The following is a 13,570-nucleotide window of genomic DNA, read 5'->3' as shown; positions in this document are numbered from 1 at the left end:
AAAATCTAATCAGTTGAAGGTAACTTGTGGTGTTCCTCAGGGCTCTGTGCTGGGCCCTAAATTATTCATATTATATATAAATGACATATGTAGTGTTTCCAAAATGTTAAAATGTGTATTGTTTGCTGATGATACCACTCTGTATTGCTCAGGTAAAAACCTAGAACAGCTTCTGACTACAGTGGAAAAGGAGTTAAATATATTAAAAAACTGGTTTGATGTAAATAAGTTATCATTAAATATAAAGAAAATTGATCATTTTTGGCACTAGACAAATGACAAATGTATCTAAAATCAGGGTTAATGGAATTGAAATTGAAAGAGTGTATGAAAATAAATTTCTTGGAGTGCTAATTGATGATAAGCTGAGCTGGAAGTCTCATATAAATCATGTGACAACAAAAATGTCAAAAACCATTGCTATTCTCTACAAAACAAAGCATGTCCTGAACAAAAAATCATTATACACACTTTATTGTTCTCTGTTGCTTCCATACATGACTTATTGTCTGGAGATATGGGGTAATGCATATAAAACAAATACTCTTCCTATTTTCAAGTTACAAAAAAGAGCTATAAGAATTATAAATCAATCAAACTATATAGAACCAACTAACATTTTGTTTATTAATCTGAATACCCTAAAATTTTATGATTTAGTCGAATATAAAATGGCACAGATAATGTATAAAGCACAAAATAACTTGCTTTGCCGCAGTATTCAGAAGCTGTTTAAAGTCAGAGAGAGTCAATATGACTTAAGGGGAACAGATGTCTTTAAAAAAAAAACAAGATAAGGACAAACATAAAGCAGAGATGTGTTTCTGTTAGAGGAGTTAACCTGTGGAATAGTTATGACAGTGATTTAAAAAGGTGTAGTTCATTTTCCTTGTTTAAAAACAGAGTATTAGAAAAATATATTAATCAAGAATGAAAAGAGCAAGAATAATAATACTGAAACTCTTGGTTGTTTTCCTTTGATGTAGTTATCTAAGGTGGAAAGTTTGTTTGTTTGTTTCTTTTTGCTTTGCTTTGTTTTATTCTTTGCTTCGAGCCCTGTGTACAGGAGCTGCATGCAAAAGATTTTTTGTTAAAAGGGTTGGCGTAATAAGCAAGTGCTTCAGCCAATACCTTTTGATTAGCCTTGTCTCATGATTTTTTGCTTTGTGGTAATCTTTATTCTATATTCACTGAGATTTGAAAATGCTAATCAATAAATACCTTGATGATGTTTTTAACATCCTTGATGATGTTAAAAAATGACAAAAACACTTAACCATAAGGATTGGAATATTACAAACAATATTTTAAGTTCCTTGATGTAGTACAAAAATATATGAACATAACTGTATATAGGACAGATATTTTAAGGTTCTTTTTAGGCAGCACCGAAAAACACAAAGACTACTTTTAAGCTCCCTGTGGTAGTGAGTCAACATGTCACATGTCACTGGGTCAAAGGTCAGGGAGTAAAAGTGTGTTTTAAAGGAGGTTTCAAAGCAGCGAGTGAAGGAGCCTGACTAACAGGACAACCATAATGTTTGTTGCCTCACTGTTTTATTATTAGCCATAGCAGCTACCTTAATTGTAGCTAGGCAGACTGCTAATGTGGCTATGAGCTAAAAGTACCTTGGGAGGCTCCTTTATTTCCACTGGGGTTGCAACAGTAGATGGATCCATGTGTTTGATGCTTCCTGACGCAACCCTCCCAGTTATCTGGGTTTGGGACCGGCAGTAGTAGACTCACTCGTGACCACTGAGGTTTGTGGTCTCAGCTACCTGCTAATATTTAAATGGCTAACATTAACATGTGTGCAAGCCAGGTAACAAGTGTGATGAACTTTGATTAATTAACTCTTGTTGAAACTGGAGCTTTACTGACCTCTGACATTCCTCCTAAAGTGTTATTCAGTGTTGTGACAGTCAGCTGCTTCAGCTGCTGCTGGGATGGGCTGTGGCAAAGAGAACAGAGAAAATCAAAGTCAGTTTTTCTCTGATTTAAAAGGAAGCAAACAACAATATATTCTACATGGTGAAACTGATGGTTTATGGCGTTTGGGCCTGTTTTTCTGTATTTTTGCAGATAAACTGTAAACTCAGATGAATTATACCATCAAATTTTAAAGGAAAATGCCAGGATAAGTGTCTGTGAGCTGAGTCATCACAAACATTAGAAGGATGATCTAGAAAGGCCAAGTGACCTGAACCCAACAGAAATGTTTGAGAAGGACCTGAAGTGAACAGTTTATCCCAGAGCTGAAGCTGCTCTGTGTGCAGAGATGAGCTCAGATTCCTGCTGTGATTGATCAACAGTCACAGAAATGTAGACTTGTAGTTATTACTGCAGTATGGTCACAGCAGATACTAGAACCAAAGTTTCACATAAACATATATTACGAAAATGAACAATCAAGTTTCTCACTCTCTCGTTTAAATCGTAGCTTTTTTCTTCTTCATGGAAAAGACGACTTTTTCTGCCTGTCACAGTTTATCTGTTAGTTTATTAATTAATAAGACTGAAAGAAATTCTGTCATGAACATCACCTTATTGTGTGGCATTATGAAATAACCCCCCTCTAAATAATGAATAAATGAATGATAATTACAATAACATGATTAAAAAGAGCTCAGAGTGGTAGAATGGTCAAAGAGGGATTCACATGTGGTTCAACTGCATTTGGTGACCTGAATAAAAAAAAATAAATTAATAAAAAAAAAAATCTTCCCACAAAGGATTTAAAAGACTTTAGATTCTAACTGAAGGTCTAAATTTAACCAACAGGAGACGATTAATCTGCAACATGATCCTAGTGAAGCGACAGCTCCTCAGAGCTGCACATAAAGACCTTAACTGTTCAGCTCAAAAGATGACTTGTTTTAAAATAAAGTTGTAGCTCATTGTGTCGTTTCCTAGGGTTACTTTACTTGGTCACCATGTGAATTTCTTTGAAATGAACCAAATTCTTTTATTTTTGGTTGTTGCATATTTAAACTCTACAGTCAGGAATGGCGGAGATGAGGCCTCAACAATGTTGGGTTGTAGCTGTGGTTCAGGTTAGAGAGTGTCCATGGAATAATCTCCACTTTGACTTTTCTCTGTGACCATCAGAGCTTCTGCACAGTGTCATCAAATCTGGATGTTTGTCACTGACAGTCAATGATTTTAGTGATAAATGTGTCCACAGAGGGAGGAAGAGGAAGAGGAGCAGTGTGTGTGAGGAGCAGCAGCTGTCCTGCTGTGCTTTGTGTCAGGACGTCCTGAAGGATCCAGTCTCTACCAGCTGTGGACACTGGTTCTGCAGACAGTGCATCTGCTCATACTGGGACCAGTCTGCTTCATCAGGAGGCTCCTCCTGTCCCCAGTGTGGAGAAAGATCCAGAAGCAGAGCTGGACTGCAGACAGCCAGTCAGAGCAGCTGTGTACAAAGTAAGACTGAACATCTGTCTGCTGATGGACTCATTTCTGAAAACTGGACTTCTTGTGTTGTTCAGACATTGAAGAGTTTTCTTTCTGTTTTTCTTTCTTTTAGCAGATGTTGGTCTGCAGGAGGTTTTAGATGAACATAAGATCAGTCTGAGGAGGAGATGTGAACATGTGACTGAAGGAAGTGATGGAACAGGAAGTAGAAGCCTCCTCAACAGGATCTACACTGAGCTCTACATCACAGAGGGACAGAGTGAAGAGGTTCATACCCAACATGAGGTGAGGCAGCTGGAGACAGCTTCCAAGATGGACGACCTCCATGACGCTCCAATCAGGTGCCAGGACATCTTTAAAGCCTTACCTGACCAACAGAGACCCATCAGAGTGGTTCTGACCAACGGCGTGGCTGGTGTTGGAAAAACCTTCTCAGTGCAGAAGTTCACTCTGGACTGGGCAGAGGGCTTGGAGAACCAACATGTCAGTGTGGTGGTTCTGCTTTCATTCAGGGAGCTGAACCTGATCAGAGATGAGCAGTACAGTCTTCTGGAGCTGCTCCATGTTTTCCATCCAACATTACAGAAGGTCACAGCAGAGAAGCTGGCTGTCTCTCAGCTTTTGTTCATCTTTGACGGCCTGGATGAAAGCAGACTTTCATTGGATTTCACCAACAGGAAGCTGCTGTCTGATGTCACACAGAAGTCATCAGTCAGCCAGCTGCTGACAAACCTCATCCAGGGAATCTGCTTCCCTCGGCTCTCGTCTGGATAACTTCCCGACCTGCAGCGGCCAATCAGATCCCTCCCACATGTGTTGACAGGCTAACAGAAGTACGAGGCTTCACTGGCGCCCAGAAGGAGGAGTACTTCAGGAGGAGATTCAGTGATGAAGAGCTGTCCAGCAGAATCATCTCCCACATGAAGACATCCAGGAGCCTCCACATCATGTGTAGTATCCCAGTCTTCTGCTGGATCACTGCTACAGTTCTGGAGCACATGTTGACTACAGAGCAGAGAGAGAGAGCTGCCCAAGACCCTGACTGACATGTACTCACACTTCCTGCTGGTTCAGACAAAGAGGAAGAAGAACAAGTACCATGAGGGACATGAGACGAGTCCACAGGAGCTGACGGAGGCTGACAGGGAAGTTCTTCTGAAGCTGGGGAGGCTGGCGTTTGAACATCTGGACAAAGGAAACATCATGTTCTACCAAGAAGACCTGGAGCAGTGTGGTCTGGATGTGACAGAGGCCTCGGTGTACTCAGGAGTTTGTACAGAGATCTTCAAAAGAGAGTGTGTGATCTTCCAGAAACCAGTCTACTGCTTTGTTCATCTGAGCATTCAGGAGTTTCTGGCTGCAGTCTACAGGTTCCACTGTTTCACCAACAGGAAGACAAAGGTGCTGGAAGGCTTCCTGGGGATAGACTGGTATGATGATGATGATGATGATGATGATGATGATGATGCAGGCAGCTCTTTTCTGGATGATTTCCTTGAGATAGTCATGCAGCAATCCCTCCAGAGTAAAAATGGCCACCTGGACCTGTTTGTTCGCTTCCTTCATGGCCTCTGTCTGGAGTCCAACCAGAGACTCTTAGGAGGTCTGCTGGGTCAGACAGAGATCAGTCCAGAAACCATCCAGAGAGTCATCAACAACCTGAAGAAGATGAACAGTGATGAAATCTCTCCTGACAGAAGCATCAACATCTTCCACTGTCTGATGGAGATGAACCACCTCTCATTATTTCAGGAGATCCAAAAGTTCCTGATGTCAAAGAACAGATCAGAGAAGAAACTCTCTGAGATCCAGTGCTCAGCTCTGGCCTTCATGCTGCAGATGTCAGAGGAGGTTCTGGATGAGTTGGACCTGCAGAAGTACAACACATCAGAGTGGGGACGACAGAGACTGATTCCAGCTGTGAGGAACTGCAGAAAGGCTGGGTGAGTCCAGATGTATCATTAACATCATTAATTAGTGTAGATTAGTAGTTCAGTTCTTCAGATATACACAGTACTAAATGACTCTCATTAGTTTGAGTTTCTCAGATAAAATGATATTTTCTATTGATCAGGAAATGTGTGTGCACTCAGCATGATCCTGCACTGACAGTCGTACGCTGTGTGTTGTAGACTCACATCTACATGTAGTACCTGTGTTGTGTCATCAGGGGTCAGTATTTTCAATCTGCTGCTGCTGTTGTTGGTCATTCAGACGCTGCTGTTAGAGAGACAGAAATAAGAATCTATGAAGAGCTTCTTTGTAGTGAAGTGAACTCTAATGTTAGAAACAGGGACAAATATCCAGAGCAGTCACCGTCTGAGCTTCTCCTCTGACTACAGACACAGAGTTTAGTGGCATAGACATGGTGAGTGAGGATGAAGGTGCTGAGGAAGACTCTGGTTTAGTGTGATTAAAGTGTGATGTACTGATGAGTGACAGAGCTGTGGGTCAGAGTGAGGCTCAGAGGTGAACCAGCTGCCCACAGTGGGACAAACTGAGTGAGAAGACACTGCTGACATCTGGACTGAACATGTGTCAGATATGAGAGCTAACACTGATGTCACAGCAGCACATGGATTCACTCTCATTCCTGCTGCTGCTCCTAATGTCTGACTTCATGTCCTCATTAATCAGCTGATTGTTCAGTGTTTAGTTGTTGCTGCTGAAATGTCGTCCCTGTTTTCTGCTGATGGAATTCACTGCTGTGTTTTTGGCTGCTGTTTACATCCCTGAGCTAACCTCCTGGCAAACGTCATGATGTCATCAGTGCTTTATAGACGGTGGGAGGTTTAGGTTGTAAGCACAAAGTGTTTGTGTCCGTACGCTGCAACCTTCCACACCATCCTTTATTGTACAGACTCAGCAGCAGCTCCATGGATCCCAAATCCAAGAGTGGAGAACAGATTTGAAGTGTGTCACATCCATGCAGTCACAGCTGTTTCCACCATGTTTCCACTGATATTAATCCTGTTCAATGACACGTTTCATATCAGTGAATATGTTCTTTAGGACGTCCACTGACATGTTTAAGTGTCCTGCTGGAAATCACTCAAATCATCCATGAAATCCATGAAAAATCCTTTTAGTGTTTCTAACTTCACCCTCTGTCCTCTCTCTCTCTCCATCCTCACTGCTTCTTTCACTGATAATCACACAAACATCGTATTCAGCTACAAAATAACACAATAATATCATCTGATGATCATTATTATAAGAGCAGGATCCATATTTGATATCAAAGTAACACACTGCTTGGTTATGTGCAGTCATCAGCAGTGACTGTGGGTCAGACAGAAGCTCTCTGATTGGTTGCTGACCTTGGTTACCTGTCCACTCTCACCTGTTTCTGTTTGCTCTCTCTTTGCTGTCTCCATCCTCTCTCTCCTTTCTCTCCCTCTCTGTCTTTGTACCGTCACTCAGGTCCAATGGAAACAGTGACATTTACAAACCAATCAAAGACAAACTGATCCATGTCAGGTTATAACAATATTCAAAGTGAATACAGGCTGCTGCTGGACACAGACCGGTAACATCATTTTGACTTGCTGTCACCTGGATCTGGACCAGGGGTGGGCAATCTCAGTCCACGAGGGCTGGTGTCCCTGCAGGTTTTAGATCTCACCTTGGGTCAACACACCTGAATCACATGATTAGTTCGTTACCAGGCCTCTGGAGAACTTCAGGACATGTTGAGGAGCTAATTTAGCCATCTAAATCAGCTGTGTTGGTTCGAGGAGACATCTAAAACCTGCAGGGACACCGGCCCTCGTGGACTGAGATTGCCCACCCCTGATCTGGACTCATAAACACTGAAGCCCTGATCAGGAATACAAATCATTTTCTGGCAACTAGCGACACACCAGCAGATAATGGCTCTGAAAGCTAAAATGAGCCAATTATTTCTGTGTTTAGTTCCCCTGAAATCAGATCTGATATCAGCAGCTCTGAGTTCATTCATCATTATTGTCCAGTGATGAGATTTCTGCTCCGTTTGGTAACAGTCAGCAGGTTTTTCCTGCGTGTGGACGTGAACAGTCGTACCTGACAGCAGCAGGTAGCAAACAGAGATCATCTTTCCAGCTGGAACTCTTCACTGAGCTGAACTCATTCAAAATGTTCTGGATTCAAAACAGGAAACAGTCCAAATGTGTGTCTTCACTCTGACTCTGGATCAGATCTCAGTGACAGACTGTGGACATTATGGAAGCCTAAATGTGACACCATCTTCCTCCTTCATCTGCAGATTAAAGCCAAACAAAGATTCTCATTAAAAGTCTGCAGGTCTGAGAGAGACTGAATCATTGTGTCATGTCAAACACAGTAAGAGGAGCTGAAGCACAGATGTGAAGAGCAGATGTTCATCAGATTATGACCTCACGCTGTTTTGTCTTCATATATATTCAGTCTGTGTTTATAATGCAGATTTTCTACTTTTATAATAACACATTTTATATTTTCTATAATCACAGACTGACTCAGTGTGGACTCTCAGAGACTCACTGTGAAGTTGTGGCTTCAGCTCTGAAGTCCAACCCCTCCCATCTGACAGAGCTGGACATGAGTGGAAACAACCTGCAGGATTCAGCAGTGAAGCTTCTGTGTGCTGGACTGGAGAGTCCAAACTGTCGACTGGAGACTCTGAGGTGAGTTCACTGACTGCAGCTGTTTTTTGAGTGCTTTCAGAAATGTTGTGTCTTTCCAAATGACTGAACGACAGTTTTTCCTTTTGGCTCCAAATAGAAGTGACAGACTTGAGCAGGGTTCATTTAAAGGCTGACAGAAGTGGAGTGGTGACGGGGAGATGTTTGACAGGACAGTTTTTCAGCCTCCACAGGTTCATGTTGTGCTCCATCAGTCAGTGAAGATGAAGTCAGTATTGATGAGGCTGTAGAGTGTGTGAGGGATGTGAATGAGGCTGTTGAAGATCTGATGATAGCAGATAAAAACAGGCTGCAGAGACTTTGAGATTGTGTGGAAACAGAGAGAGAGAGGAAAGAAAGACATGAATTATTGCAAAGCTAACAAAGGTGAAGTTAGGAGCTGTGATGATGTTCATGGTATCAGAAGGTGATATGGCTGCTACAGAGACGACCCACACAGCTGCTGTGGTGAGGTATGTGTTAAAGCAGAGGAACACAGAGCAGCCGAACACAGGACCAAACAGTTGTAGAATGAATGGATTAACCCTAACCTGAGAAACATGTTACGCCCCAGCTCTGCTAGGTGACAGGGGAGGTAACATGAATGAGCCTGGAGACAGGAGGGTCAGATAAAAAAGAAAAACAAAAGGTTTATTACCACAACTGAAAACCATTACTGAAACAACCCACTAGGCAATGAGGTGATTTAAACAAACAAAAAAACTTATCTATAGAGATTGACAGACCACGTGACTTTCGCGCATTGCTTTGTGGGTACCCGTGGCAACAACATCAAGACACTGCATCAAGTGCTAGCATTTCCAGCGCCGATAATCATTAATTCTACGGTTTTAATCCCTACTTGCATTTTATTTGCCCCAAAAACAGTTATGTACAAAACGACAGAGAACACGGCAGGTCCGTACAAAGACAGACGTGATGAAAAGGCAAAAAAAGTAAGAGGAAAAAATCAAAGGAGTGAAATGGTCAGACCCATACGAGCATACAGAGTGGAGTAAGGACGTTAGCGTGCTGCCCAACTTTCATCATGCACATATTTATTATTATATGGTCCTAAGTTTTAGTGCATACACTCACAAAATGTTTAGTAACTTCAGATCCCTGCAACAAGCCCAGGTCCAGTTTACTTTGGTGATTTGGACTATTCCATTTCACAGCTGTTGTTTTTTTTTCCTTTATCTCGTGTACAGGCAAACACAATCTATTTGTCATTTCAGGTTGTAGTATTACACAACATTTTCAGATCTAATAGAAATAAAATGAGTGTTTCGTAATTCATTCAATTTATTATCTTTATTTGTAACTGGCATTATTGTTTCATTCTATAATAGAATCTTACAAGAAAGAGGCAAAATTGTATTCCATTATGCTTTATTAGCTGCTTCGGTAAAAAACAAATCAACAATGCAAAAAAATAAAAACAACATTGCAAAACAACATACTGGAAAACAGTTATTCATCACTTGATTGCTTCAATACAACACTTGGGCACATATATGTGGGACGTTTCGTGGCTGTTTTGATATCGCTCTCTCTCTCTTAACCGATCAAATCTCGCTGTGGTAGCAGCTTTAAACTCGGCCTCACCCAGGTTGATAGAGGTGCCCAGTCTAGATCGCATTCCTGCATTTTGTAGGCTGGTTTTCCTACAAATCACAACAAACATTAGCCCACAAAGCCACAGTGAACAAAGCAGCATAGCACAACAAATTCAATTCTAATCAATGTAAGACTTATTTGTAACCTACATCACTTATCATCTCACAGGCATCAACTCAAAAACAAAGGTTCAAAAGGCAGCAGTACAAAGGCAGAGGCAGGAGGGACAGTGTACACCAGGGGTCTCAAACTCGCGGGCCATTTGCGGCCCACGTCACCTCTACCTGCGGCCCGCATATTGATATGAAGAAAAATATTTTTTTAATTATTATACGAAAAATGATTTAATACGATGGCAGAGTGTTACAGGCATGGCCCTTTAGGAATGTAGCCTCATGGGCGGTGTAGTCCTTGCTGCAGGCAGAACGTTTGGGACCGCCCCTCCCGTTGTGTGTGTGTGAGCGTGAGGGAGGGGGAAAAAGGGGAAGAGTACGAGGTGCTACCGAGCAGAAACGGGAGATGGAAGCATGTAAATATAATAATAAACACTGCAGCCCAAAAGAGTGCCTGACGAGCCCAGTAAACTAGGACTCGACTGTACGCTGTGTTCGTGTTTTCCTCCGAAACAATAAAGTTCTGCTGGAGCAGCCTTTCAATGCCTCTCTCTGTCTCTCGCTAGCAAGGTTGACCCAGACAGTAAAGCTAGTTCCCGGCTACACGGCCTGACACGGAACCCACAGTATTAGCCAGAGGTCTCCTTACCATGGTTCAGAGCCGTGAACCTGGCCGAGGTAACAAGAGAGTGCAAACATGTTGAGCGATTGGCTGTGTTAGTTCAGTGAGAGATTTATATGGAAAGAAAACAGTTTTTAACTTGCAGTCAAAAACTAATGTGTACGCTTATGCCTGCATTTTTATTTTGTTAAATACAAACAAAATTATAGCAAAAGTGCTGCCACGTGTCTGGCCAGAAAGAGCTGTATGGGCAGAAATCTGTGCCATCAGAAACTGAATTTGAATAAGTTAAATTTGAATTTGAATTGCTCAGATTGAATCTGAATTGTAACTCATTTAAAGTTGTTATCGCAGTGCCAAAACTTTGTCTCTATCCTAAAACTCTTCACTGAGTCCTCAGACTAAGTGTTCAGAGGTGAGCCCACCTACTGTTCCTCAGTAACAGGATTGTCATGAAACAGGGCAGAAATGAGCTGAGCTTCTTTTTCTCATCACTGCATTCACAGTGAGCCATTTCTCTCCGCTCAGTCTGTAACAAATCAAAGTGTTACTGAATGTTGCTATTCAAACTCAATGCGATGTTTCATACACCCACATGGTTCAGTCACACAGTAACTGATGGTAAATAATGTTTGTGTTGAGCACATCGTACAGGTCAGCTGCTCCACACAGATCTCAGGTTGACATGCTGGAACATTGATAATGAAGGATAGTTTGTTTCATACAGATGTGACATGAACAATAACACATTCATGAAATCCTTTTAGGAACACAAACACTATTGTAGCTGGAGAATATATTTGAATGTAGGATAATGTAGGGGATCATAAACAACAGTAATAACTAACCACCACCTCACCATTTGGGTTGGTAGCTGCATGTTGATTGATGAAGTCATTTTCTTCTTCCTCCATTTCTACCTTATTAACATCAGATTAAAAGCTGCACAGAGACAGGCACTGGACATGTTTAGCCTAGCTTAGTACAAGGACTGGACATGGGGGAAACGGCTCCCATCACTGGATCAAAACATGAAAACAAATCTGAAGTAAAGTTTTATTGAAGTGAACTGTGATGGTGCCTGGCAGAGAAAAGGGGAAGGATATGTCTTATTGTAAATATAATTATGTATGAGTCTTATAAAAGGAACAACTAAAAAGTTGCAGCTTAAAAAATGAAATCAGTTTCCATTTATGAGCTCTGTTTTTCTTTACAGTTCCAACCTTTTATAGTGAAATGAGCTGCTCATTCCTGTTTACATGACCTTCAAAAAACAATACAGAGCACATTGGGCTGAATATGGAAAGAAATCATCACAGTCCAGCTTCACTGAAGCTTTAAAGTCTCTGATATGAAATGAGAAATGAAGCAGCCAGAGCTTTTTCATGAGTGGAAATCCGCTGTGACTGTGAGCTGCTGCTACAGCCTCCAGATTAGCCAGCAGCTCATCCTGCTCAACATTTTCTCACCAACTTTAATGGAAGTGTGATGTTTTCAGCTGGAGTGATGGTCAGGGTGGCCTCCCTCTCCTCTTCTTCTCCTCTTCCTCTTTCATTTGTAAAGTCAGTTCTGCTGCTTTCATTCATTTGGAAGTCCTGTAGCTGAGTTTGGGAGTGGGAGTTTGGATTTAATGCAACATGACCGTTCAAACAGCAGACACTTTCTAAAACATCAGATATGTATCGGATTCAGTACCACATATGAAAGTGACCTGGGTCGGATTTGAAAATATCGGATTTGTGCTGTTCACACTGTCATGCCATGATCGGATATGGGTCACATAGGGTCAGAAAAGTTGGATTTGATGCGCTTTCGCCTGCAGTGTGAACGTAGACTAAAATGCGTTTACACATCAGGTTATCCTGCTGATCCAAGTCCAACACTGAGTTTGTAAAAACATGTTTGTCAATCATTTTGTTTGGTTTCTGAGGAAAATGATTCAATAACTTGCTGCTAATACACAACATTTCATCATATTTCCTCATAACCCTCTTTTGTCTGACCATTTGATCCCATTTGAATTTCCAATAAAGGATCCACAGAGTTTGGTGACAATAATGACAGTAGATGTTTGTGTGCTGGAAGCAAATGAGTGTGTGATGTTCTTTCAGTGTTGCACTTTGTAGACGCTCCCTGAGCACTGGTTTCACAGCCAGCTGCACATAGAGACCAGTGTTGTTAGTCCAGGTCAGAGGATGACTTGTTGGAATGAAAATGAGCTTGTAGTTTGTCTGCTTTAACAATGTGACTGGAAAAAGGTGTTGGCCTTCAAATATGTCCATTTCTTTCACACTTCACCTTTAAAATTGAAGCCATGTGGTTCCTGGAAGGGAAAACACAACTTTTTTCAAGTCTTTGTCCTGTTTTTATGATAAATGTACGACTTTAATGTGAAACATTCAGAGTTTTTTCTCTTGTTTGTTTGAAGCTGCTTCCTGTTGGCTTCAGCTGTTTGGAGTTTCCATTTTCTAAACTTCTACATTCTGAACCTTCTTCAGCTCTGAACAGATGATGAAACACTGAATGATTTCAAGCTCACACTTTGTCTAATAAACTTACATCTTTCATTCTTTATACAGATTGTGGGGCTGTGGTTTGTCAGAGATCAGCTGTGATTATCTGGCAGCAGCACTGAAGTCCAACCCCTCCCCTCTGAGAGAGCTGGACCTGAGTAAGAACAACAAGCTGCAGGATTCAGGACTGAAGCATCTGTGTGGTTTCCTGGAGAGTCCAGGATGTGGACTTGAAACTCTGAGGTCAGTCACCATGTTTTATCTGTGCTGAGATGAATATGATGTGAAAGTTGTGCTGACACTATGGATCAGTAGGCCCACAGACCTCTATACAGGAAGTCTGGTTCTACTCTTTGTAGAACTTCTGATCCCTGATCCTCTGAGTCTGACTCAGTAAATAATGAATAATCTTCACTTCACATTTCAGTCAGTTCAGATTTCATTAGCACATTCACTTTAGCATAATCCGTTTTAATCCTTTAAGACTGGTCGGAGCGGGCACGCTGCATTTTGCATTATTATGCTTTTTTTTTTTGCATATGAAACCGGAGGAGTTGTACTTGCATCTTATGCCATCAGCTTGCCCAAGGTCACGGTTTCCTTCCACATATAGCTTTGCAAAAATTGCATAAAAAGCACTT

General features: G+C 41.5%; 1 protein-coding gene across 1 annotated transcript; it reads left to right on the top strand.

Annotated features, from left to right (window-relative positions):
- Positions 1 to 3,730: 3,730 nt before the first annotated feature.
- On the top strand, positions 3,731 to 9,983 carry LOC120435033 (NLR family CARD domain-containing protein 3-like). Its single transcript, XM_039603779.1, has 4 exons — positions 3,731 to 3,759; positions 4,810 to 5,361; positions 7,891 to 8,036; positions 9,850 to 9,983. Exons 1-4 carry the CDS (start codon positions 3,731 to 3,733, stop codon positions 9,981 to 9,983), a joined length of 861 nt encoding a protein of 286 aa, XP_039459713.1.
- Positions 9,984 to 13,570: the final 3,587 nt, after the last annotated feature.

The sequence above is a fragment of the Oreochromis aureus genome, linkage group 3 (assembly GCF_013358895.1).
Source record: "Oreochromis aureus strain Israel breed Guangdong linkage group 3, ZZ_aureus, whole genome shotgun sequence".
Taxonomy (NCBI): domain Eukaryota; kingdom Metazoa; phylum Chordata; class Actinopteri; order Cichliformes; family Cichlidae; genus Oreochromis; species Oreochromis aureus.
This window is presented reverse-complemented; position numbering and strand designations above follow the sequence as displayed.